Source organism: Pongo abelii, chromosome 7 (assembly GCF_028885655.2).
Source record: "Pongo abelii isolate AG06213 chromosome 7, NHGRI_mPonAbe1-v2.0_pri, whole genome shotgun sequence".
NCBI lineage: Eukaryota > Metazoa > Chordata > Mammalia > Primates > Hominidae > Pongo > Pongo abelii.
This window is the reverse complement of record NC_071992.2, coordinates 107,920,858-107,948,187: the sequence shown is the minus strand read 5'-3', so window position 1 is coordinate 107,948,187 and position 27,330 is coordinate 107,920,858. Positions and strand designations below refer to the sequence as shown.

The following is a 27,330-nucleotide window of genomic DNA, read 5'->3' as shown; positions in this document are numbered from 1 at the left end:
AATTTGGGTGGTTATAAATAGTAAACCCAGGCTAGGGTTTCTTGGCATTCTTCTGGTTTGATCAAGGTGAGCACTTGCTCATCATCCAAAATGACAGTGGAAACTTACTGTTTACTAGGATGTCTGGGATTGGTTTGGCTTAGAAGTAATATCATTTTCATCTGACAGTAGAAATGGATGTCAGAGGAAGCACTGTTGCTTCATAGGCTGTAGAAAATTTTTGCATTGGTATTCAGAGTTCAATGGGAAGTCAAATTGAAATTCTTTGCCACAAAGGAGAATGTCTTAAGAGTATATATACAGTGAATTCTTAGTTGGTACTAACTGGGTTGAATATTATGTCAGAGAAATATTAGATAAAATATTAGCAGCAGTAATGGTAATTTGTCTAAAGAAGCTCAAGAGATGGGTGGCCACTGATAATATGAAGGGAAACAGTGTCAGAGCAGTAATGAGCTAGACATGGACACGTGATGAGATAATTAGAGCACTAGGAGAGAGAACTAGCTGTGAGATGTTATTATAAAGAGTATCTGGGAGGACTCTTCCACTAGACTTTTTGGAGAATCCACCTAGTAACACTTAGTGAGGAGACAAGAGCCTAATATTAGGAAAGCAGATCTATAATGGTACCTAAAAGGGTTGGCACAGATCATGGTGCCAGGGAAATAGCACAGCTGTATTGTGGAAAATACTTCAAATGCACATTGACAAGTGGAGTATCAGAAATTAGGAAGTCATCCCCACTGGTTATAAGCATGGTACAAGCTGTGCTTTAAATGCAGTCTTGGGAAGTTGATTAGACTAGCTTAAACTAGAAGTACTATACCCCTTTCCCTAACCTCAAGATACAGGGGCATGTGAACTGTAAGACAGGTCGTGGAAGACTAATAGCTTATTTTCTGAGTCTATGCATATGTTATGTACACAGTGATGAGCAAACACAGCTGGGAAGAACAGCAGATGATATTGGGATTGGAACAGGGTGTTTATCAGACTGACATAGTAATCCTCCTTTCCTGTGAAAGTGTTCTTTTTAAGTGACTGTTAGGATTCTGTAACTTTTATCATGTGTCACACAAGGAGTGTGCTTTACTCCACAGCTCCTTTGCCCACCTGTCACACATTTTCATTCTCCGGTTCAGCTAGATTTATTTAGAAATGAGGTCCGCATTTGACCTCTGATGAGAAACAAATGTGGACAATGAATTCTCATCCTTTTGTTTAAATAAAGGTAGGTAGGTCAGTTCATGTCTAAAGGAAGAGTTAATGTGATCAGTCTCCATTGATGTGCCTAAGATTTGAGTTGGCTCGAGAGAGCAGGTATAAAATATTGAGGAAAATATAGGTGAAGAGCAATAAAATGAACAACCCATTAAACCTGATTTGACTACTTATAAAGAAAGTCACATGCTGTTTTGGTAGGCATGGTAAAGACACCTTTTACAGCATCTGATAGAAAAGTAAAATGTTTACCCTTGGGAGTGAATCTGAAGTACATGGATAAATATTTAGTAAATGTCTTCTATGTGTAAAGCTGTGTGCTAGGTGTAGACACAAGCAGGTAGTCGGCTCAGTTCCCACTGAATGATAAATTCACTTAGGACAAATTAAATAGCTACAAAGATGATGGAGCTTGATCAGTTACCAATTAAATGGTTCAGCAAGTGAGATTTTAGAGGCACGTGTGAATTGGAATTTAAGCTTGTCTTGAGACAGGTAGAATTAATCAAGGCAAAGTTATTGTAATAGGATTGTGGTAAGTTATATCATAGGAATAGGGAGTGCAGAAGCCTAGATGTAGAAAAGACCTTTGGAGGAGTATTGGGGTGGAGTAGGGGTGGAGAGAGAATAAATTAATACTGTGGCTGCAGCAAAAAGGGCCCTTGGGTGATGAGTGGGAAATGAGAGCAGAAAGATCATAAATGTCTTGAATATCAAGCATTTTGATTTAAGCTTCAACTTCTGAATTCACCAGACATTTTTCAGCTGTGTCCTGTGGAGTGCCTCAGGGTTGGGAGGTGGCATGGAGGGTACCCAGATTGGGCACAGGGTCTTCCATCCCCTAACCACCATAAAACCAGAATACCTCTGCTTTTATAATAAATTGCTTTATATATTTGATTTTCTAGCTGGACTTCTTTTGAACAGAGGAGTCCATGATAAAATAGATCTTTATAAAACCAAGGTTAAAATAAAAATTGAGCTAGGCAAAGGGAACCCCTGCACCCAATAACAGTTATGTTTGCAAAGAGTTGGTCCTAATGTGAGGGGCCAGATGGACTGGAGGCCAAGGCCAGGTGGGAAGCTTGTTGCTGCAGTTTAGGTTTTAGATATTACAGAAGGATGACCAGCGTTGGGTTTGTGGGATGGGAAGGAAGAGGCAGGGGCAGGAGGTATTGCAAAGGAAAAATAATTAGCACTTGGATAGAGCAGTGGATTTAGAGAGGGAGAAGTTGTTAATACCAACCTGGATTTAGTATCAAGTGCTCTTTTTTTTTTTTTTTTTTTTTTTTCTTTTTTTTTTTTCTTTTATTATTATTATTAACTTGCCAGAAGCTGGGAATCACTTCAGGTGTTTGTTTAGAGGCAGCTTTGTTACCCTACCCCAGACTCATAGAATCACAGCTTCTAGAGAAGAGCTTCAGAATCCATTTGCAGACCTCGGTCCCAGGGCTTCTGGTGGTCCCAGCTGCCTTTTGGAGATGGTGACAGGGCTGTCAAGTGGTGGGTGTTCCTTAAAATGCGGTTGTTACATAAAAGATCTGTTATTTACCACTTTAGGACTTGGCTCCCTCATGTGTTTTGCCTCTTTCCACGGATTTCAAACTGTTCTTTGAGTTTCTCTTTTGCAGGTGCCCTTAGGCCATGCAGGAGAATGCAAAGTGGTCAGGTGGGCTGGGTTCTGGGACCCTTAACTTCTCATTTGACCAGTGCAGCCTGCTTTATAAATTTCAAACATTGGACTTTTGTTTGTAAAATAATTTATAAAACTTCTTTTAATTCTAACATGGTAACAAGGAGAGAAGGTAGAGATGACAGCATATGGAGTTAAGGAGTAGCTGATGAAAGCAGTGCTTGTAAACCAGCAGGCCTCAGACTTGGGCTCAGTGCTCTTGGAGGAAGAGGGAGCGTGGTTATTTAAAGGTGCTTTTGAATCTAGATTCATTTGTTCAGTACCCCAAGCAGTGTCTATAGACCAAATACTTTTTCATGTGATGATATTTTTCAAATCTACTTTAAATGAAAAGAACAAAAAATGCATTAAAATCTACTGAGTTTAATAGAAATGTCTATCCGTTTTACAATTAACAGATAGTAAACTAAATACTATCATGTGTGGAGCCATACTTTTTTTTAAATGGAGGAGTTGTTTTGGAAAAGTAATTTCTTTAACATGTTGAAGAGCCTTAAATCCTTATTGCTCACTATTAGTTGTCCCCTATGTGAGAGATTTTAGTTATTGGAAGAAACAACAAAAAAATCTACCTGGGTGAGGACTTTTAGGATATGGTTCATTAAGATAATATTATTTCAAGGTCTTTATCTTGGTTTGTCTGATAACACTTAATTTAAAAACATGCTGGCAATTCTTTTTATTTTTTGAACTTTAACCATATGTGGAGTTTGTGGTTTTGTTCTAAAATCTGTCAGAATTGGATTTTTTAAGACTTTTCTTCCTCTGTAGTGAATTATGCTTGATAAGAACTAATTATTAAGCATAAAGAAATCAATCATTTTTTTAAAGAATGAAACATTTATGTGTGTTGATACAGAATTGTTCCTGAGATATATCATTAAATGAGCAAAGCAAGGAGCAGAAGAATGTCTGTAGAATGCTGTGTTTGTACAAAAAATGCATAGAATTCTACTTGTGCAAGTATATACAAGAATCTGACAATAGTGCTTGCTGTTAGGGAAGAAAGCAGGGCCAGGAAGTAATGGTGGAAGGAGCCTTTTTGCTGTATGTCCTTTGGTACTCTGAGTCACTTTACAAATCTTTTGCCTGTGTCGCCCAGGTTGACTGGTCTGGGCCTCTGCCCTTCCAGGGGGAAGTGATGCTGCTCTTCCCTGCCAGAAGGCAGTCGAGTATAGTGATGAAGAGACCTAACTCCCAAGTGCTTTACCATTTATCTCCTTTAGCTACCCTTTTCATCTAGAAATAATTCTCATCTGGATAATAATGGCATGGCCTCATAGGGTGGTCATGAGGCTGACGTGATATGTGTGAAGCACAACCTTCAGTAAAGAGTTGCTTTTTCTTGGCGTCTGACTTGATGACTGTGGAACCATTCATCACTTTCTTCTCTAAACCCCAGTAGTCTCTCTTTGGCTGCTTCTTCATTCAGCAAATGCTTAATAGACAATCTGGCCCTGATGGACACTGGGGGATATGAGGATGTTGAAGACAAATGACACCCTGCTTTGCCAGGCCTTTTCTGGACCTCTCTCTCTCAGTCTTCTCTAAGACCCTGGGTTGCTTCACGTTTGGACACCTAAGCTCTTTCTGCAGGGAAGCCAAGCTTGGCTCACTTTGTCCTCTCCTAAGCCTCTGGTGACACTTTCATGACCCTTCTTCCCCAAAGATAGAATTTACTACATCCAACTCTGCTATCATCCGTGCAATTCAGACTTCTCTGCTGGTTTGTAAGACCTCCGAAAGTGGGAGTCTGGAACAGTTGGGGTACTTTCTAATGCTTTGTTAAATAATTATTGAGAGCTCATGCCTTGAACTCAAGTGATTTACTTAAAACTGTCCTGAAACATTTCACTGCTGAGACTAAAGTTAAATCTTTGGTTCCAACAGCATGTTGTTTTTTTTCTCAACCTCTTTCCACCTTGGTCGCTTTCATTGTGTTCTCTTGTCAAAGAATGCACAATTTATTGCTGTTATATTTTGGCTTATAAGTTTTGGCAACTAAAAAACATACAATAAAACAAAAGCAAAATCCACCCCCACCCCCACCTCCCACTCCAAACAAAACACCCCATCTTTTATTTTTATTTTTGTTATACTTTAAGTTCTGGGATATATGTGCAGAACGTGCAGGTTTGTTACATAGGTATACATATGCCATGGTGGTTTGCGGCACCCATCAACCTGTCATCCACATTAGGTGTTTCTCCTAATGCTATCCCTCCCCTAGCCCCCCACCCCGACAGGCCCTGGTGTGTGATGTTCCCCTCCCTGTGTCCATGTGTTCTCATTGTTCAACTCCCACTTATGAGTGAGAACATGCAGTGTTTGGCTTTCTGATCTTGTGATAGTTTGCTGAGAATGATGGTTTCCAGCTTCATCCATGTCCCTGCAAAGGACATGAACTCATTCTTTTTTATAGCTGTGTAGTATTCCATGGTGGATATGTGCCACATTTTCTTTATCCGGTCTGTCATTGATGGGCGTTTGGGTTGGTTCCAAGTCTTCGCTATTGTGAACAGTGCTGCAGTAAACATATGTGTGCATGTGTCTTTATAGTAGAATGACTTACAGTCCTTTGGGTATATACCCAGTAATGGGATTGCTGGGTCAAATGGTATTTCTGGTTCTAGACCCTTGAGGAATTGCCACATTGTCTTTCACAATGGTTGAACTAATTTATACTCCCACCAACAGTGTAAAAGTGTTACTGTTTCTCCACATCCTCTCCAGCATCTGTTGTTTCCTGACTTTTTAATGATCACCATTCTAACTGGTGTGAGATGGTATCCCATTGTAGTTTTGATTTGCATTTCTTTAATGCCCAGTGATGATGGATGAGCTTGTTTTCATGTTTATTGTCTTTATAAATGTCTTATTTTGAGAAGCATCTGTTGATACACTTCACACACTTTTTGACGGGGTTTTTTTTTTTCTTGTAAATTTGTTTAAGTTCCTTGTAGATTCTGGATATTAGCCCTGTGTCAGATGGGTAGATTGCAAAAATTTTCTGCCATTCTGTAGGTTGCCTGTTTACTCTGATGGTAGTTTCTTTTGCTGTTCAGAAGCTCTTTAGTTTAATTAGATCCCATTTGTCAAGTTTGGCTTTTGTTGCCATTGCTTTTGGAAAATACCCCATCTTTAGGCAAACTGTGAAGTGATCAAGCCACTTGGATCTTCATAGATGCACACTGTAACTTTTTATTTTATTTTCTTACCCTGAAGTTCATAAATGAGCTTTAATAAAGGATAAGCTTCTTGAAATTATAAGCAAAGTTTCATGTATATGGACATTTTTATGAGATCAAACAATTTCTTTGATCAAGGGTCCAAACAAGGCTAAAAACCATTATAGTGGCTTCCAGATTTTCCCTACCAGATACCCTCCAGTTGTCCCTTAGTTGCCAGGGTCTCCCTCTTCCTTCTCTCCCTCCTCCTTCTCTCCCTCCTCTCTTCCTCTGGATACCCATATCTGCTTTCTGGACAGATCCCCAGTCTGAGTACTCTTCCTCCAGGACCCTTCCCCCGACATTCCTTCCCATCCAGTCTGGTCTTTTGTCTGACATTGTGTGGGATTCCAGCTGCTCTACTGCCTGATGAATCAGCTTCAGAACCACAGATGGTACTGAACAGTGAGGTAGGTCCATCTCAGCCTGAGATGCCGTGGCTCACAATGCGGAAATGGTAAAGTCTCACTGTTTTTTCTTCAGGAAACCTTTTTATTGAGAGAGACAGTTTTGGCAGTGCAGCCTTCAGTTTCTTAATGCAAGTGACTGGACAATTTTAGATAGCTGTGTGTGGGGCCTCAAGGGAGGACTTGATGGAATGATGTTTCCATATTAATATCGACTTGTGAGTGAGCTAATTTTGTAAGTCACTCTTAGAGATCTAATCTCTTGCCCAAGATGACCCTGTGCACATGACGGGGCAAGGTCTGAACCTAGATTTTCTTCAAGGCTTCACTATTCCAGAGCTTACTACTCTCCTGGAATTCTTCAAACCCTACCACGTAGGAATTTTCTACATGAACAGGGTCAGCCACACTAATTACAGCAGGGTATGATACTAAAGTACAAATGGAAAACTATCAAAACCTTTCACTGCACTTAGAAAAGTTACCGTTTAGAGTACAAAAATACCACAACTTAGGCTGGGCGTGGTGGCTCAAGCCTGTAATCCCAGTACTTTGGGAGGCCGAGGCGGGCGGATCACGAGGTCAGGAGATTGAGACCATCCTGGCTAACACGGCAAAACCCCATCTCTACTAAAAATACAAAAAATTAGCCAGGTGTGGTGGCAGGTGCCTGTAGTCCCAGCTACAGCCTCACGAGGCTGAGGCAGGAGAATGGCGTGAACCCGGGAGGCGGAGCTTGCAGTGAGCAGCGATCGCGCCACTGCACTCCAGCCTGGGCGACAAGAGTGAGACTCTGTCTCAAAAAAAAATAAATAAATAAAATATCACAACTTTCCAAGTTTCTGAGAGACAGAGACAAAGGGAGGGAGGAAGAGAGGAAAGAGGGGGGAAAAAGAGAGAGAGAGAGATCAGCTGATAGGAGCAGCAGCAACCAGGCCGTGCTGGCAACTGGACAGTTGTTGTAGCCTCTTGAGATGTGTGACCATCAGCCACGAATGCAGATATTTCCAAAGTCCCATTTTTTTTTCCAGGTGGAAATTGCTGGCATGGAACAGATGCCTTTATTTGGAGAAAACAGTCTTTGTAAATGATTCTGGTTCTGTCTCCTCTTATTCCTCAGAGAGAGTCTTTCCCAGATGAAATTAGATTAAAAAAAAAAAAAACTATCAAACATTAGTTTCTGTTTTTTTTTTCATCACACCAAAATGTTTTAGAGCCTGCAGCTTAATTCCACATATTTTGGTTTTGTTGACTGATCCTAGGTATTTTGTTTTTATCACTAATAGTGCAGTAATTACTTTCAGAAAGAAAAAGATTATGATTGTACTGATATTTTTGAGTAGTGACCTTTGCTTTCATTTATTTCATATTTAATTATATTAAAATAGGTACTACCTCTTTTCTAGTATCAAATGATAAGAACCGAGCACATTGGATGAAATAATACTTGCACTGGGAGCACTAAGGTAGGCGCTTTACAAGTATTATCTCCTCATCATCCTGATAAGTTAGGTGTTATTATCTTACTTTGGAGATTTAAATCTGAAGCTTAGAGAGGTTAAGTGACTTGTCCAAGGTCAAATAGCTGATAAATAAGTGTAAGAACTGAGATTCTACTCCAGCCAGAGTGCGTATACAGTGGGCTTCTAAATGGCCCGCGTGTGTAGGCCACGGTCATTTATAACACTTTATTTTTTGAAAATTAAATTATATCTGCAATAGAGAAGATATTTAAGAGCTTCCTACCATTTTAAATTGCCTGGTTTGTTAACTCACTGGTCATATTGCATTGTTGATACTTAGTTGGTTGCCTACCTTCTGATTCATTTGTTCCTTAAAAATATTTGTAAGGATTTTGAAATAATGCCTTATCACAAGAGAAAGGGGCTTGAAGAAAGACCAGATCATATTCCATTATCAGTTATTCCCTGTTTACTCAGCCAGTATTTAGTGAACACCTTTTGTGTGCCAGGCACTGTGTTAGGCACTGGGTGTAAGCACTGTTGAATAAACATGGCCATGCTCTTGCAGCCCTGCCAATGGAATGAGTAGAGTGCATCAATGTAGGGTCCAAAGGTGTAAGAAATTAAGATGGGATCTCATTTCTACAACAGCTGACACGCTCAATTGTGAGATAATTCAATGCATAAAAAGCTGCTAGAGTGCACTTATGCCTTAAAGGTTGTGTGGACTGTGCTGCAGTTCCCAGTCACAGTGTCCTGCTGCTCAGTGTGGGACAAAGGGCTGGCTTCATAGCCGTGGATGCCGTGGGTGATTTCCATGCTGCCTTTTCTCTATACAGCACCAGTGGGAATGGGCTTCTGTGAACAGTATCTGGCAGGTAAAAGGTTGCAGAGCCTGATATAGACCCAAAGTACTATAGTATAAAGAAGAGAAAAAGATCACGGGTCACAGAAGCAGCCACGGAAAGGTTTGCCAAAGTCATGGGGATTGAATTGAGCTTCTGTGGCATTTCATTGAGTGGGATTCATTTGTTTTTCTTTTTATTTGGGGCTACAACTAGGTTCCTAGTCCAGTTCCAAATGTGGAGGGTAGAGTAATGAGCACCCCCCAGATAAGACCCTAGCTCTCACAGAGCTTGCAGTTTGGGGGTGGGGGAGGGAAAAAGATAAAAAAGAAGTTACTAAGATTATTTCATGTAGTGCTAAATATAATTAAGACAATTAAGAAACAATGTTAGAATGATGCAGAGGGTGAGGGGACATGGTAGTGAGACTTTATTTCAAATGGCTGGGGAAATCATCTCTCAGGCGGTGACTCTTGAACTAAAGCCTGAAGGTTGAGGAAGAACTGGCCGTGCAGCAGTCTATGGGAAGGGCCTTGAAGTCAGTGAACGAAGCCACGAGCATGAGACGAAGCGTTCCATCAGGGAGTTTATCCAGCCAGAGAAGAGCTGCACTCTGGAAGGGCGTGGCTGGAGTGGCGGCTGAAAACTGTAGATGAGTGCCAAGTGATGGAGGGTCTTGTATGTGAGACTAGGCAAGAATAAGGACTGTGTGTTTCTGTATGTAAATCTAGGAGATGAGTAGTTAGAAGAGAGAAGGAGAGTCTGGATGAGTGTATGCATGGAAGCTTAAGGAAGCTTGTGAAACTAGGATAATGACATTTAGTTCACATGATCTGTGATGAGGGGCACCCAAATCACACAGTGTCTCAGTTGCTTCCTGCTGGAAGTTGAGTATAGTCCTGAAGTGAGGCATAGATGGTGCTCTGTTCACTACTCCTTCAAATTAGAGGGACACAGAATTGCTTACAAAGAAATGGTGAAGCTTTGACAAAGGTAAGCTACAATCCAGTGCCTGAAACTGTACTTACCAAGGTAATATTTCCTAAGTCAGATATGCTATAACAGGTTCCTTTTGTAGTGATTCCCCTTGGAAACAAAAACTAAGTGTACATTTGTTCATGTAAAATAATAGCTTTTATGATATAAAATGTTTCTATGAAGGAAAAGAAAAGAGTTAGAGTTAAGGTTTGATTCAACCCAGGTTGATAGATAAAAAGAGGTGTGTTTAAATGCTCATTTTTGGAATAACCATGTATCATTTACTAAAGGAAAAAGTGTCCCAAATGTTGATAGAATTCTCTAGACAAATGTGTTTAGGCAGTGAAAGGATTCCTGGCAGTGACTGAGAAATACAGTAATGGGGAACTGCACTTGATCTCTTTTGAGGTTGATTCTGATGTGTGTAGTCTTTACATCCTATTAAATTTTTGAAAGATAAACTGATACAAGAATGATTTGCCAAGGCCGTATGAGGTTAACTGAATTCAAATAGAAGGTTCTCTCAAGTTATTGCATTCCTTAGAAAATAAATACATTGCGCATATGGTTAAGATTGATCAAAAAAGTATTCTGTATGCCAGTGATTACATTCCCATCTGTGATTAAGGTTTTCTGTCTGCATCTGGTTTTCACATTATATTTCTGTAACAAGAATCCTTTATATAGCAGAGTTCACTTTCTGTATTTTCTATTAGCTGCAGCTTGAACTACTGCACGGATTGCAGATATGCACATGTGGTTTTCATTACTTCATACCATTGAGAAAAAGTAATATTTGTTTGGGAATGTATGTTTTCCACAATTTCCATGGTAATACAACATGTTGAGCCTTTTAAATAACACTTGTAGAACTACGAATTGTTTGAGGCATTCTGCTCTTGGTGGAGCTTAGCTTTTAAACTTTTCTCGGTATGTTCCCCTCGTAATGAGGTTTTACAAATTTGAGGGCTGAGCATCCAGATCTGAACAAAGCAGTTATTAAAGATAGAGAGATTTTATTATCACTTCCATGTGACAGACTTCAGTGTGGAATAGGTCTCAGAAATACCTGAACATAGTGCTTATTACTATTACTTATTTTATTATTATTTCGTATAGGAAGGGCATTTAATGTGTTGGAGATATGAAGCACAAATGTGACACTCCAGTCATCATTTTGAAAAATCCAAAGATTAGCTTTTTTTTTTTTTTTAGTTACCCTATTGATTGTGATATATTGTTTCATATATAAAATAGTTAAGTGGGGAAAATCCTCATGGGTAACTTTAGATTTTCATTGTATATTGTTTGAAACTTATTTGTACACTATGTTAACATTTAAGAATTTATAAATATGCACATTTAAAATATTTTGTTATCACCATGTTCCTGCCAATTTTCTTCATTCACTTCAAAAAACTCTGATTAAAATAGATACTACAAGTGAAGTTAAAAAGTAAAGCAGTATATTCCAAATTGAGAGATCATTTTTACTTGAGAAATTTGTCTTGAAGTTTATCACATGGTAATTTTATGTGCCTCAAAACCAAGATTAACTACACCATTTTTGTTAAACCCAGACATTGGTCTGATATTTAGCAGTCATGAGAAGGAAGATATAGACTTAGACTCTAGGAGGATTTGTATATGCTTTGCCTGGTTCGTTTGTTCAGTAGAGATTATTAACTATGGCTCATATAGGGGCATGATCCACTTTTGTCAGGCTCTGTGATGGCCTTTGTTGATGGTTGCTGAAGCACAAAATATATATTATGATTGAATCTAAGAAGAGTATACATTTTCTTTTTTCCCAATATTTGTTTAGTCTATCTAAAATATTTTTTACCTTTGTACAGAAACATTGGAAATAACAGAATTGTGCAGAAAAATTACCCATATTGCCATCTTCCAGAAATAATAATATTTAACATCTAGATGTATTTACTTTCGGTCTTCCCCTCTGTGTGCACCCTCCCCCACTCCACTATTTGTGTACTTAGACAATCTATACGTGTACATATATTTATGTATCTTGGTTATAGTATTGAATTTTTTTGCTTTATCATTTGTTAATAAAATTGTTAGTATTCATAGTAAGCTAAATGTTTCCAAGATCCAGCTGATTGTCTTTAATGATCTTTGCTTGCTGCAAGGCAATTCCCAACTAAGAAATATCTAGTAATGTATTTTAGTTAATCAGTACTTATTTAATTTTTAAACCTTAAAGAACAAGAAACAACTGATTGCATCACAAAAGAATCATAATGTGGCACATAAACTACATTGATTTTTTTAAAAAATAGAATCTGCTTGTTTTATTTACATCAGAATATGTTCACCAATTTTAATTTCTAGGAAGTAATCTGTTCTCAAAAAATAATAGCAACAGCCTTAGTAATTCCTTTTGAGACTGCTTTTAGAAATCTTTCTTCCCTTTCATTTATTGAGTTCCTACCTTATATGTGTATGATTGTGCTGGACCCTTATATTTCCTAGTTTGTAAGAATTAAATAGCAATACTTTTTCTATTCATAGTAGTGATAGTAGTGGTCTCATTTTTAATCATAGTAGGTGAGGAATAGACAATAAATACCGTGAATGAACAAATTCTAAGTTTGTCAAATATAGCAGGAAGATTGAGAAAACTTATTAAAAGGAAGAAAAGGTGTAGAAGTTTGTTGATTTGGTAAAACAATTCAACAATATTTGTTTCATTGATATTTTTTAACTACTCTATTACATAAGGATTGTTTTTCACTGTTAGTTGTTTTAAACTATGTGTGCTAATGATGGCAATACTGAAATTTCAGAACAGTGAAACAAAGTTTGAATAATGAAACAAACCACTTTGTTTTGAAACAGGATTAACTTGTGTGTAAAATTCCATAAATAATAATGTCTAAATTGTTTTCTAAAAAAACATAATATCTGACAGATTATTTTTTTGAAACAGGTAAAATGTAACATTCTCTTAAGGTATCGATGTGCATATCTTTAAAACCAATTTAAGAAAAGAAGAGCTTTCAGGTTCAGAATGTATCCAGCTTTGAGTCAGATGACTGGAAAATTAAGAGTCCTTTAGAAAACGTCATGATAGGAACTGAGACAATGGGGATTGTTTTGGATTCTTCTAAAATTTAGAAGAGCTTGTATCTGTTTTTTTAAAACAAAACATAACAAAACTGGCCTAGTGTTATCATGTAAACAGATGGGTATGATACTTCAGACTGGTTGTGATATATGCATTTTTTTTCCCTTTGTTGTTGTCAATAGAAAAGATTGATCTCTGGGCTGGTGAACATAATCTCTGTCCCAGTCAGAAAAGGAGAGAGGAAATTAGCAGAGCGATTGGTGGAGAATGATATCTGTCAAAAGAAACACTTGGAGAGCACTGAGTTTAGTAATAGGTGACTGCCGGAAAAAAGGGAACTTTGAATATTGTCAAGGTAAGGAACAGACAAATATTTTGATTTTGCAATTTACTTACATACCAGAAAAATCAATCTATTTTTTTCCAATAAATTATAATTGTGAAGATTTTCTTTTTTTCTTCCTTCTTCTAGTGCCTGTTCTATTGTATGTTTTAAACATTTGTCTTTGAAATCTTTGGGTGTGGGGATTGGGTGGGGATCAATCTGGTGGTGGGAACCCTGTTTGATAGTTTTGGGTCTGAATATATCAAATGATCAAGTACCAAATTTTTTCACCCTCTTCTTGTTGCAGTGCATCTTGCCATGTTTCATAATACATCTGTTATAAGCTGAGCAATACTTGGAGTTAAAGAGTAAAAACTATGCCATGATTTCTGTGTTTATTGTAACGAGGAGATGGTGTTTTCTGAAACAGTTTGTTGTAAATAGGCAAAAAAACTGCCTTTCAGTTTATTATTTCTTCTGATGTATTTGGATTTTTAAAAAACTTTTAGGCAAATGTCACTTCCTAAGCAGAGTTCATTCCGTAGACACATTAAGAAAAAAGGTGATATCTTAATTTAGGAAAACAGCAAATATAAACTAAATGTATTGCCATTTGGCAAGAGACTTCTTAAAGTCTGCAATATTTGAAAATTCAAGGAAGCCCTGAATTATGGGAGAGAGTTCATGTCTCCTGTAGCCAGCTCTGTTCCAGGTTTAGTGGATAGTGGACTTGTGCAGAGCACCAGGGCATAAGGATCCACTGCTAAGAAAAAGTTGAGAGTCAACACAAATGTTGTGTGATATTGGTTGGCACTCTAGTGGTTGGGAAGAGATTTTAAGTTCTGTGACTGACTGACTGACTATGTAGAAAGAGGGGGAGTGAAATACTCACCCTTGGTGACCACTGTTCTGGAAACATCACTGCTAGTGTCCACCCCACAATGTCTACTCTTGCCATTTTTACAAATGCTTATTGGCTTGTTCTTAAAGTTCTCAGGAAGGTGTTGGAAAATAAAGTTTTTTTTTTTTTTTTTTTCTTGAAAGACCAGAGAAAATGAAATAATTCCCTGTAGGATGATATACTCCTTTGGGGAAGCCTTAATCATGATTTGGTTTCTGTGTCTGTATTTCCCTTTCTTTCATTCCTCCTTCTTCATATTGTGATGATGTTCTTTTACTAGAATTAATGAGAGACATCAATTCAAAAGAGAAGGCAAGGAGTTCAATTGTTTAAGCAGTTGAGACATCTCCCATGTCTACTTCTCTTTTCTTAACCTTATGCACTGTTGTTACTAAACATTGGTTTTTTGAGAACTCAGATCTTGGTTGATTAGCCTTCTAAAGTCTTGCATAGAGAAAAAGAAAAGGTATCAATATCTTAAAGGAAAAAAATTAATAACCGTCCCGCTTTAGAATTGTTTTCTTGTCATCTTCCACCAGTTTGGGCTTCCACATTAAGCTTGGGCTTAATGTGTCTCTGGAACTCCTTGCTTTCTGCCTTATGTATCTGCATAGGGTTTGTATTAATATGATAAAGATATCTAAGATGCAGATTAAAAATCAAAAAGGATATTGGACTTTAAAGCTTGAACATATTGCAGATAAATAGAGTTACTATCTTCACCCACTCGCATTCCATCACAATCTATTCCTTTCTGGTCATGTGGAATATATCTGTGGCCTGCTGGTGATGAACCACTGCAGCATGGAAGATCTACATTGAAAGCAAAAATGCATGACAAGAGCACATATCTTAATATAATTTGGAATGCATTTATTTGTTATTCATGTACGGAACCCCCAGCATCATGTATCAGAAACACAATGTGCAATTTCTTCTTTTTTTCTTCTCTGTCTCTCCTACTCTCCTGTATGTGTGGTGTGTGTACATACTTTAAACATGATGTCTGTATACACATATACATATTTGTATTGATCTATTTTATAACTGTTGGGTTTTCTTTGTTTTCCATGTGGCATTAAAAATTTACTTCTAGGCCGGGCATGGTGGCTAATGCTTATGATCCCAGCACTTTGAGGGGCTGAGGCAGGAGGATTGCTTGAACTCAGGAGTTCTAGACCAGTCTGGGCAACAAAGTGAGACCCCATCTCTACAAAAAAATTAAAAATTCAGGCGAGTGTGATGGCACATGCCTGTAGTCCCAGCTACTTGGGAGGCTAAAGTGGGAGGATTGCTTGAGCCCAGGAGTCCGTGGCTGCAGTGAGCTATGATTGCACCATTGCACTCCTGCCTGGGCAACAGCAAGACCCTGTTTTTAAATAAATGAGTAAATATAATAACAATAATAATTACTCCTAGTTTTTTCTTTCCTCTTTGTAATAATATTAGGTGTATAGAAATATGGGGTTCAAACTCAACTTAAGAAGTTGGGAAAACAGATATCACATACTTTACATTTTAGAACACCTGGAATCCATTGGGCTCTTAGAGTTTTGGAGTTGCAGTTTAGAAGCAGATAAAGCAAAGGACTATCCATGGCTGAACAGTCGGCATTGTGAGTGAGAATGGCCTGAGGTGGCGCCAGAGAGTCTGGTCTGTGTAGCAAGTTTGAAGCAGGCTGGGGTCTCCTGGAGATGGGCCTCTGTTAGGGCAGTGGCTGGGGGGCAGGGGGGCGGGAAATGGTACTAAAGGGGTATGCCACCAGCTTGGGTGTAAGCTGGTAAAATGAGAATGCTGTTGTGTTTCCCACCTGGTGCTTGGTCCTCTAGAATGCCATTTGGAGCCGTTCTCCCGTAATGCCTGCCATTGTAGGGACCAGACAGATTTGGGACACCTAGGAGTGGTAGTCTGGCCTGAGGAGCTTGCTATCATAAGCCATTGAGGACAATTCTAAGAAGGGTGTAGTATTTGACATATTAAAAAATCCATATGCTTTCTAAAAGATATAAGAGGAAGCAGCTTGGGAGGAAAGAATGACAGGAAACTTTTTTTGCAAAGAGTGTGTGTTTATGTTCATTCATATCATGGAATGGGATATATAGGTAGTATCAATTTTTATATATTGTGTGGGTTTCAAAAGCCACATTTGTATTTTGAAAAAGAGGTATTTTTAAAATGCTGATATAGATGATGCTATGCACCTTTATATATTGGTGTCTTTGTTAGGAAGAGGAAAGTTATTTTATTAAGTAAAACTGCTGCTTTTAGAGAGTATCTGCTCCTATTTTTAGTTTTTTTTGGTCATGTTTGAGGGGTCTGATAGCATTAATGGGCTTTACCCCACATGGAGCTTTGAGCTTATTGTAGCACTGCACACTGATCCCAGGTCAGTGTGATGCGTGAAATCAATTTATTTGAATCTCTTTGCCTCTATAGGAATTTGGCAGCATGCCAGTTGTTTTCATTTAATGTTCTTTGTGTTGAACACAGACAAGCAGGCATGCTTTTGTATTCTTCTCTCTTTTGGTCTCTGTCTCTTTCAGCCAATATTTTACTGTATGGATTTTGAGATGAAAGAGGAATATATTATTTATATGATTCTAATCATTGTTTAATTATATATATGTATATAAATATACAACTTTCTTATCTTTTAAAGGATATGTTTGATATTCCTGAGTTTGAATGGTAACTTTGCACACACAAAATATTTTAGAGTTTTGTTTAAATAAAATTTTTGGTGAAACATAATAAACCAGATCATAGATGGTATTTGCTTACATTAATTACCACTATCAAAATTTAAAATAACAGTGTTAATTACATAACACAACAAATGTTTAATTTGTAAACTGGACTATCAAAATCATTTATTTCTTGGTGAGCCTTCTTTGAATTTGAAGATTTACACTTTAATGAAGCAGGTTAAAAATTATAATTATTTGAGTATAATTTTCTTTGATCCATCTTGATTAAGATACCAGCGTTTTACACAGATTTGGTGTATATGAATTTTTATGAAGTTTCTGACATTAAGGTACTTTTTTGTTTTTTAAAATTTGGAGGGTAATGACTGGGAATAGCATAGAGATTTTTATGACAAATAAAATCAGACCTTTCTCTGGATGTTTTTGTAGGCAGGACTTGTTTCTGGGTCAGCTTTAGGAAGAGGTGGAGAAGGAAATGAGAGAGAGTGAGAGGAGAATGTTCTGTTGATGCTCCGGGCAGTTCTTGCGGAAGTTGATATGCAGAACCATGGAGCCGCAGCTTCGGGGTCAGGCTCATACCCAGCAGCCCTGCTTCCTTGTTTAATTACCTGAAGAGCAAAACAGTCAGGCTGGGAGTGTGTGAAAACCCAGTATCTCTCACAGCCGCCTGGCGCTCTGACATCCTGCAAGGCCGGCCCTGTCTGTCCGCCAGCGTCAGGCTGGCTCAAACCCTGGGTTCCTTTCTTTCGGGAGGCATTGTGTGGAAGAGGGTTTGGTCAGGAATTTGAGGTTCCTGCCAATGCTGTGTCCCCTGCTCTCCCCTTGTGGACCACACTGACAGACATGCTTGATTAAAAAAAAAAAAAAAATCTAAGAATTTGGCTCTATTTTACACTTCTGGCCTTGCTATGAAACAATCTGTTTCAGCAGCAACAGACGTTAACCAGTAGAGGGCTGGCCTTAGTTTGTTGGGTTCTTGTTTTCTGAGTTCCCATTATATAGTGTCCTATGTGTGTTGCTCTTTTCCAGTCAGACTCATTAGTAGTCTGGTGTGGAGCTAGTAGTTCAGAGATTGCTTTTATGAGGCGGTTTTGGAATCTTAATCTGCCCATGAAAATAGAATAGTCCACTTTTAAAAAAAGGTGATAGAACTTTTACACTTGGATGTTTTTTCCTTTTCTTGGAATTGGAATATGGTCTTTGACATTTGCTGTGGGAAGGGCCACACTCTTTGATGAAGCTGGGGGTGGTGAGAAATAATATTTGCACAGTAATGTGTGTCCAATTTGAGGGTAACATGGGATAAATATTCTGAGAAGTGTTTGGAGATGGAGCCATTTGGAAGATCCCATGAATATAAGAGGATTTTATCTTACCAAGAGGAAATCTGTCCACACTGTGGGCTGATGAAATGTCTTTGCTGTGAGTTGGGGAGCAAAGGTGGTGGTGGTGGTGTTTCCTGCAAAGGCAGGGGAAAGTGTGACTACATGTGCAGTGATTTGGTTTTTCCAACTACTTCATTAGGATTCTGTCATGCAGACTGAAGGGCATTTACCCTTTAGATGCACATATGTGCTTCCCATTGATGTTAATAGGAGTTATGGGCATGTAAAGAGAGCAGTATATACCTTTGCCTAGTGCATAAGCACAGCTCCAAGGAATTGATTCTGTCCTTTGCAAAGAATAAAGAGATTGGGCTTTGCAGGGAAGATTTTGGTGGGAATTATTTTAAAAACTTGTTTTTCATATCACATTTATGGAAGTAATGTCAATATTTTATATATTTGTTTACCACTCCAGTAAAACATATATAATCATTTAAATAATTGCATTAGCCTGGTGCGCCTTGTGATGGAGCTGGCGTCATCGTGATCTATTATGCACAGCGTAAGTAGCTCTGCCATAAGTGTTATGTGTATCCTCAGGCATGTGCGTGTTTATTTATGTATCAGCCTGCTGCATTTCTTTTAGAGTATTTCTCTTTTCAACATCAGTATAAATATGAAAAAAAACATATAAATATATTTTAAGCCACAGCCAATATTCCTAACTAGTGTTCTCCTCCACCAACAAACTCTTGGCAGGTTTCTTTCAAGCTCCAACTTTTTTGTAGTTCTGTCCACGTGGAGTCTTCTTAAATGCAGGTAACATTAGTAACATTAGGACCATGTGTAGCTTTAAGCTTTGGCAGCAGAGTGTATAATGTGAGAAAAATGTGGGAGACTGAAAACTGAACGGGGAGAATTGTGGCTTGCAGGTGGTGTCAGAAATGAAAGAATTTGGGTTTGGAGCCTTGGCACTGCGGGTGCTCAGTAAATGTGGACTGAAATGCAAGAAAAAAAATCTGTGGGAGAAGAGAATCGGAGGCAGTGAATTACTCTGGAAAGTAAAGGGAAAACATATAAGTAATTGTGGACTTGTGCCAATTTACCAATAGGAATGATAAAAGGACATTTAGGTATAATGGGTAAAAAAGGTACAATAATCCATAATTTTAATAAGATTATGGTATATGCAATTAAGGAGAATTTTAATAAATGAAAGTAAGAGTTGAAATTTCCATATAGAGTAAGGGAATTGCATTGAGATTTATAGGCTTTAACCATTCTTGAGTGTATTTCAACATATACAGCATTAAATTCTCTTCTGCCTGGTAAAACCCTGTAGGGTCACTGTAAAACATTAATTTAAAAATTTACATTGATATAAAAGCAAATATACTATGCTGGGTATTATTTGAACAAGTAGAGCAGTTTTGGAGTGAACATTTGTAATAGAATTTGTTGTAACTAAAATTCATTTTTGAGTAACTTTGAATTGTTTATAAACATGGCAGATTAGTATGTGTGCATAGATTTTGATAATTTGCAATGTGGAGAGATAGAAGTGGAGAATTTGTTAGAGATGAAAGTCCTGTGAAAGAAAATATGATGAAAAAAATTCTGGGATTTTTTTTTTTTTTTTATTGCTGTGTATTTGCTCCACCTGGTGGATTTTGTTGAAACTGTTTTAATCCTTGTTAATGAAAAGAATACTCTTTAGACAATTTCTCTAAACTACAGGGAAATCTTTTGTTTTATTTTTGTTGCTGTGTAAAATAGTTTAATTCCTATCTAGGTCAAAACATCTATGTGTCATTTGTTCAGTCCTTTCAATGCATTGAAAGTAACTTTTTTTTTTTTTTTTCCAAAATATAATACATGCTCATTTTAGAAGATTTGGGGAATACAGAAAAATAAAAAAGTAGGGAATAAATATTGTATATAATTTCACCACCCACAATTGCATTGTTTTTAAGAATAGATATTGTCAGAAGAGAACCAGTTTGCATTTGAATTTATTTAAAGATATCTGGAATGTTAAATATTATGCCAAAGTATGATGATGATGATTATTACTATAATTATTTTTGGACAAATACTATCCTTAGAATTCCCAGGCTCCAAAATAATGAATATAATCAATGTTCATCAAGAATTGCTTTTATTAAGCTGCATGTCTACAGAAGGCAAAGGTAGTAGAGATTAAAGGTATCTCATGTATTCATAGGGTTGTTCATAGCGGTGGTAAGATCTGTTGTTTGCTGGGCTTACACAGATTGCTTTCTCTGGAAATCTTAAGGATTCAGTTGTGCTTTGATCATCTTATTGTTTTCCTTAGGTTATTTTTTTCTCCTGCAGTCTCTCACAGCTCTGTAACAGAAGGTGAAGTTTTGAAAACAGTGTCTCTATATGCAAGGGATTTGGAGACCTTTTTATTGTATTTAAAATTGTCATTCATAGTCCTCATTAGCATTTATTGTTGCAAGCGTACAAGCAGAAAATGTGAAATTGGTATGTCATGAATAGCCCCACAGAGCTCTCGAGCCCTCCGATTTTGCCTGCAGTGTGGTGTGGGCCGGGCTTTGAGGGAAAGCTGTCCAGATGGCTGCCTGCACAGAGCAGAGCTGCAGGTTTTTGTCTCTGGTGCTCAGAGGAGGGAAAGTTCATTGGAGCATACGCCATCACCCTTGCGTTTTAACAAAACTAACTCGCCATTAGTCAAGATGAGGAGGTGGTGACATTGAAACAAAGGTTTTCTATATAGTGTTACAGTCCTTGTCAAATGAATAAGAGATGGGTAGTTAGGATGTCTTCCCTGTTACCTGAGTGATTTTTGTAGCTGTACAAAATATGAGAAAACTGTAAATGGTAACTTATTTGCAGATTTACATTGCAAATGTATAGTTTTTAGGAATTGTTTTATGGTAAATGCTTTTACTTGAAAAAAAAACAGTTAACATAGCTAGTGTTCAGCCTTGTGGATTAATAAGGAAGTGTTTTACTTTAAAAATTTTAATATAATTTAACCCCTTGCTAGTGACTATGTAGGAATCTACCTTTAACTGTATTATTACAGTATGTTTAAACTTTGTGTTTAAATAGCATAAAATTTAATCAGTGCAAGTGTTAAAAGCTGTTATAGCGTTTCAAAAAATTTTAAAATATTAGACATTGAAAATAAGTTGGTGGAAACGAACTACAATATATTGTCATATTTTAAAGGCATTGGCACTATCAGAAACAATTTGTAATAATTACAGATACAGATTTTGTTTACTTTCAGTGTGATAGTTTGTCTTAAACAGACTTCATTTTTGTACACATACACATAAATGCACACACAACTTAAATATACTCATACACATGTTTTTATTCATGTATAAGAGGACATTGTACTTCAACCAGAGTTAAAAGTCAAATATATTGCTTGAAAAACTGTCAGAATATCACTAATATTTTGTTCTGTAGACATTGAAGATGGAAAAAAGAATATCATAGAGACTATTCGGCTTATCAGTTTAGGAAGTCATTATTTAAAATATTTTAACATTGGAATCTTCAAAGTACAGTTGTAGAGTCCATTATTAACTTACTTTAACTGATGGAGATGCAAAAATCAAAGTGACCTGAGACCATGAGTTTTACATAAGTCATAGGTGAAGGCTAGGGGTTATGACTTCTAGCTCTCAGCCTGCCACTTGCCCTGGTAGATGAGGATTTCTTAACAGACCTACAGCATGTCCTCCATGGGCCACTGTGTTCTGTAGTGCTTTGTCTGACTAGTTGCGAGTGATTCGGGCAGTAAAGCTTTTCTGCGTCTGTAATGTCTGTATAATCACCCATTAAGATAGGTTTCCCCTATCCAGCATGTTTTCTTTTACTTGACTCCATCTCATTGCTAGCACTTAGGCTCTCTTGGACAGCCCTAAATAACCCTTTGACCCCATGATGTTTATACACCCTTCAAATTCTTAAGATGGCAATCATGTCTCCTGTTCTTTTGTCATCTAAGCAAAGTTCTTGTGAGTTCTTCTGTGGGCTGGCTGAAAGTTGAGGAGGTGCAAATGCTTGCCAATCATTTCCCCCAAAGGAAATATTTGACGGAATAGCGTAAATGTGTTTAGTTGTTTACAACAGACATTTATGTAAGGGAGCTAAAATGACAGATAACCTCTTAACCTTGATGGAATACTTCAATGAACTTTTTCACTTAGTTATTTTCCCCCCCCCATCCCACTTATTTCTTGTGGTTAGCTGTATCTTACATTGTAGCCTAACTAAAACATAAACCATTTGTGTTTTTTTTTGCAGACAAAGTATAATTGGATTTATCTTTGTCAGGGGACAATCTATTATGGCTTTTATTTAATACAGTTTCAGATGGCTTTCAGTGGCAGAAACAAATTAATGTACATTTTTATTAGGTGTTGTATCTATTTAATTGACTGTCAAAGTGATGAGAAGTTAGGAAATCATCCAAAAGAGAGGTCCATCTCCCTCAGCCCAACAACTCACACATTAGGTAGGTTTGCCTTGTCAGTGGGATGCCTTTAGAAAACACTAATAGCTTCCAGCTGGGTGGAAAATCAAAACCTTTGGGGTCTGACAAAACTAGCAGATTTGAATTTGAAAGCAGAGCTAATGCCTCCATTTTATTTTTTACCACTCGCCCATAAAACATTATTTTCCAATATGTCAGCCTCATTTGGTGGCCAGTGGTCTGAAATTGAAAGTGGGACAAGCAAGCGGAGAAATCTGGACATTAGTGAGTCCGCCCTTTCAAGCTGGTGTGCCACTTTGTGGAAGGGTCTCCTCTAAGAGCAGGGGGGTCTTAATGACCATTCATCAATGCTCGTTGGGTGATCATTGAGTGCCTTCTCATTCAGTTTATCAAGTCTTGCACATAAAAAGTCAGAATAAGCCTTATTCAGCTTTGTTAAAGCCAACTAGGAGTAAAATGCTCCATTTGAACCCATTTTGCCCTTGTTTTTTCACTTTGTTAATGCAGCCCTGCTTAAATGAGTGCCTTTATTGGGTCGGTTAGAATATCTGAAACTATTAATTCTCTTGTATTGAATAGTTGGTGGCAGGCCAGAGCAGATGGGGTAGGAAAGTATTTGGTTGGGTGTATTGCTTTCAATTAGGATCAATGAGGTTTCAGGTCCTTTGAATTAACTCACTTAATACCCACTGTGTGAAGTCCCAGTGTATCACAACAGCCTGCTAGAAGCCCAGAGGAAAGTTGAGAAGACCTGTGGAAAGGCTTTAACTCAGATTCTCCCTTCACCAGTGTAGAGAGCTTTCCTGAACTGCAGACCATGTCAGTAGACTGCTAGTCCCTGTTGCTAAGTCAGGTTTGAACAGAGGAAAAATTTGTATTTCATGAAAGTTCTGTGGTGGACTTGAGTGAAAAATACCTTGGAATCATACAATACCATAATGCCTTTCTAATGAATGATCTAAACTTGTCAGAAAACAACATGTATTTGCTTTTGTGGGAGCCCAGCATTTTGTTGTTGACTACACTTACTGGTTTAGAAAGTGTTGATTTAGATGACTCTCTCTAAAACATTGCCTTAAAAATGGGCTGTGTTCTTAATTCAGTGACATACATTAACCGATAAGGTTCTCCTGAGGAAGTACTTAATTGGTGAGTAATGTATTCTTTGTTATTGGGATATATTTTAGTTTTATAAAATATGTTTCCTTATGACAGTGTTTCGTACTAGAGAAAACTTTTGCAATACGTATTGTTTTTCTCCATTCACTTGCATAAATGCATTCATCATGTTATTGATTGTCTATTTTTATTATACAATTTGGATGTTAGAGATCTTGGCTCCATATCCTCCTTTTTTTAAATTTTTTTTTTTTTATGAACGAAAAGTTATTCTAAGTAACTGTGTAGAACTACGTATCCAGGTTTCCCTATTCAGGGATAACTGCCAAATGGGGTTCTGCTTTTCTTGCCTCCATGGATTAAAGAATAAGAGGAGGAAACTGGTTTCTTGAGAAAATGCTGAACTAGTCTCAGATGCACACACATTCAGCTAGGCCCCTCTGCAATCAGACTTCTAGATGAGAATCTCCAGGGATCCAGGTTTTGTTGACGTGGATCAATTTAAAGTGGCAATTACTGTAGTCAGATAACAGCTTAAAAAGCCTTTTTACACATAGAAAAGATACATAATCACACAGCATATGGAAGTTCAATTTTCTGAGCTGCGGTTTAGGGACTTGCAGTGTACCGATATTAAGACCCCATTTTAAAACCGGATATCATCCAGTTTTCTCAAAAGTGTATTGCAGTTTGTCATATGATTTTCTATTTTAGAAGTGATTCACCATGCATATTGATGAAAGGTTGGGTTTCCCACTGTGAAAATGTTTTCTTTCTAACATAAGTATAGTACTAAAAAAAAAAAAAATCAGTGGCATGTAGCATTAAGTGGCTTTTTAAAAATACTCTCTTTAAAAATGAAAATCTACTGATTTAGGATGCTGGATTCCATAAAGGCCCTTATAGCAGGACTTAATTGATTATCACACTCATGCCTGCTATAAAGCTTTCTGTCATAAGAATGTTTGAGCTTGGTGCTTAACTGTACTGAAATCCATTACAGAGAACCTCATTACAAGTGACATCTAACTAAGATGAACAAAAAGATTGGCCTCATAAATAGGGTGCAGTATACTATTAGTGACAGAACAGAGTAATCATTATGAATTGTAGTCTTTTTACAAGTTGTCTCTGACAATGATGGATTTTTGAGGGGTTCGCTGGATAAAGCAGCCCTTCTTGGGTACAGTATTTAGGGGCTGTAGAAGTTCTTATTGATTGACACTGTTTATCAAAGAGAATATATTTTTAGTTTGTGCAGAGAGAGAGTGTGTGTGGGTATGCTTTGAAACAGGTTGTGTGCACTCTTGGGAAGAGGTGTAGGAAGATTGAGTAGGTAGAAGTCGGAGTTATTGCCTCTGTTTTCAGAATTTTTTGGAGATAGCAAGTAGTATGGAAATCCATCTGACAAGGGCTAAAAGCATATGGAAAGCGTAGAGTAAGTAAAGGACATGTTGAGGACTGAAGGAATAGCAAGAGTTAACGGGAATGCTCCTGTCTATCATGTTCATTGAGCTTGCAGGCTGATCAGAGGACCCTGAGTGGAATTGTTTCTGTGTTGATAGTGGATTGTGCATATGTTGGAAAGGTAAAGCCTGAGGCATCTACCTCATCATGTGCCTGTTGTTGAAACAAACACAGACCTAGGAAAGATTTGCAAGTGTAAAACTGAGAAAGAGTTTTAGGAGAGAACAGTATTTTCCTTATGCCTGGCATTGTTGTGTGTTTAGAAAAGGCATGCAAGGCAGGCAGGCGTATGTTTCTCCTATGAGGCAGGGATGTTTTACAAAGGACTAAAGAGGGACTGCTGAGAAGAAAATAGCCAGCTTTAGATAAAGCACTATAACAAAGGCTCCTAGTTTTATATATCATGGTGTCCATTAAAGCTTAATAGGGAAGAGTCCATTGAACCTGGCTGGGTATGTGTTATTCATGGGAAGGATAAACATTTAGGGGTGTGCAAAAAAATCAGGAATCAGGAGGACATGATTGTTCAGCTTTTGAAAAGGCTTTACAATGAAGATTTTGTTTTTATCTCCCATGGATCTCTATGCAAGGTAGAAGAAAGTAAGCTGAAAATGTTTGGAGCATATCAACCCAGGGATCCCAGGGGGTTAAAAGCACTCGAGTAAAATAAAAGTGGTCAGCTCAGCTTCTAAAAAGTGTTCTATTTTACACATACTACTGAGAAGCTGACAAAAGGAATGATTCTGATACTTTGTGCAGGATGATAAACTGGCACAATATGCAAAGTCTTATAAAAATGTTTGTAGACTGTTTGGGATTTCTAGTTGAATAAACAGGCTTTGAGTTCTGTACCTGTTTTTTTTTTTTTTTTTTTTTTTAATACAGTTCCCAATTATGGCTATGAAAATGAGAAGATGAAGGGAAGCCTTTTATTGTGAGCGGTGGTAGGGGGCCAGGTCTACATTTCTATCTTTTGGCAAAATAAGGGTTAACCTTGAACAGGATGGGGGTGGTGGTGAATAAATTATTCAGCATTTAGCTTATCATTCTGAATTTCACTTTTTGCTTTTTGGTGCTCTGAAACTTGCAGAGAGAGGTGGAGTGCTAAGGGGAGGGTAGGGGTTGTGATACTTTGCACACACATCCCTGTCATTGTTCTGCCTAAAGAGACAGGGCTGGGTTCAAGGCCACATGTGCTCCTGTCATCCTCCACATTTCTGCTCCAAGTACAATCCGGAGTGTCAGCTCTCCATCTGTCTCTGCCTGGCAGGCGCACGCGCCCAGCACCCTGCCTCCGGCGATGCCGCCCCAGCCCCTCTGATGGCCCTCCTCTCTGCTGCCACTCATTCCAGAACAGGAGGCATGAGCCCGGAACGCGCTTGCTTTTAGGAGACAGCCACTTTCTGTGTGGTACGCTGGATTCAAGGATGCCTGGTGAGTTAGCCCTGTTCTGTGTTCTGTTTTTCCAATGAAGAAAGCTTACTTTCTATTATGCATGGAAAATACCTTCTGCCCCACAGCATGTTGTATCTGATGTGGGCAGGAAGAGGCTGGGGGTGACAGAGGTGTGATTGGAAGGTAGCATAAAGAGAACCATAAAGATCTTGATACATGGAGGGGTACAGGGTGTGGAGCCCTTGCTTTTAAAATGTGGGAGATGTATTTTAAAGGTTGAGGGGGTCTTACAGCCACGGATGTTTGTCAGAGTAATTTACTTGAGGGTTTTAGCTCAAGTAAGAAGTATTGTTTCTGTTCAGAATTTTGTGACTATCATCTGTACTTGGTGTCCTGGAAATTTCATCTGTGGAGAGAGTTTTCAGATTATGGCGGAATCCTGGAATAAGATCTCTTTAAAAAGCTGTTTATGTCAGAGAAAGTGAAGGAAGCTTTGGAACTACAAGGAATTTCAGTCTTGTCCTAAATCACAGCCCTTAGATGTCATCAGACAAATAATTGAAATCAGTTAATTAAAATAAAAAGCCTGCTGAATTAGTGAAGCTGTTGTCCTGGAAATTTAGTGCATGTCAGTTTCCTCTGAAAAATATTATCTTTGGAGCCT

General features: G+C 37.9%; 1 protein-coding gene across 7 annotated transcripts in view; it reads left to right on the top strand.

The window, feature by feature from the left end:
- Positions 1 to 27,330, top strand: part of RUNX1T1 (RUNX1 partner transcriptional co-repressor 1) — a 149,810-nt gene that overhangs the window by 16,671 nt on the left and 105,809 nt on the right. For 2 of the 7 annotated variants that reach the window (XM_063726716.1, XM_063726715.1), the window contains exons 2-3: positions 7,958 to 8,017; positions 13,111 to 13,283. The exons of 3 other annotated variants lie outside the window; for them this stretch is intronic. In XM_063726716.1, the coding sequence (XP_063582786.1) occupies positions 13,196 to 13,283 (88 nt within the window). In that variant the 5' untranslated portion in view covers positions 7,958 to 8,017; positions 13,111 to 13,195. Of the gene's footprint in view, positions 1 to 7,957; positions 8,018 to 13,110; positions 13,284 to 26,541; positions 26,706 to 27,330 lie in introns of all 7 variants that reach the window. 2 more of the 7 variants (XM_063726718.1, XM_063726717.1) reach the window with 2 other exon arrangements.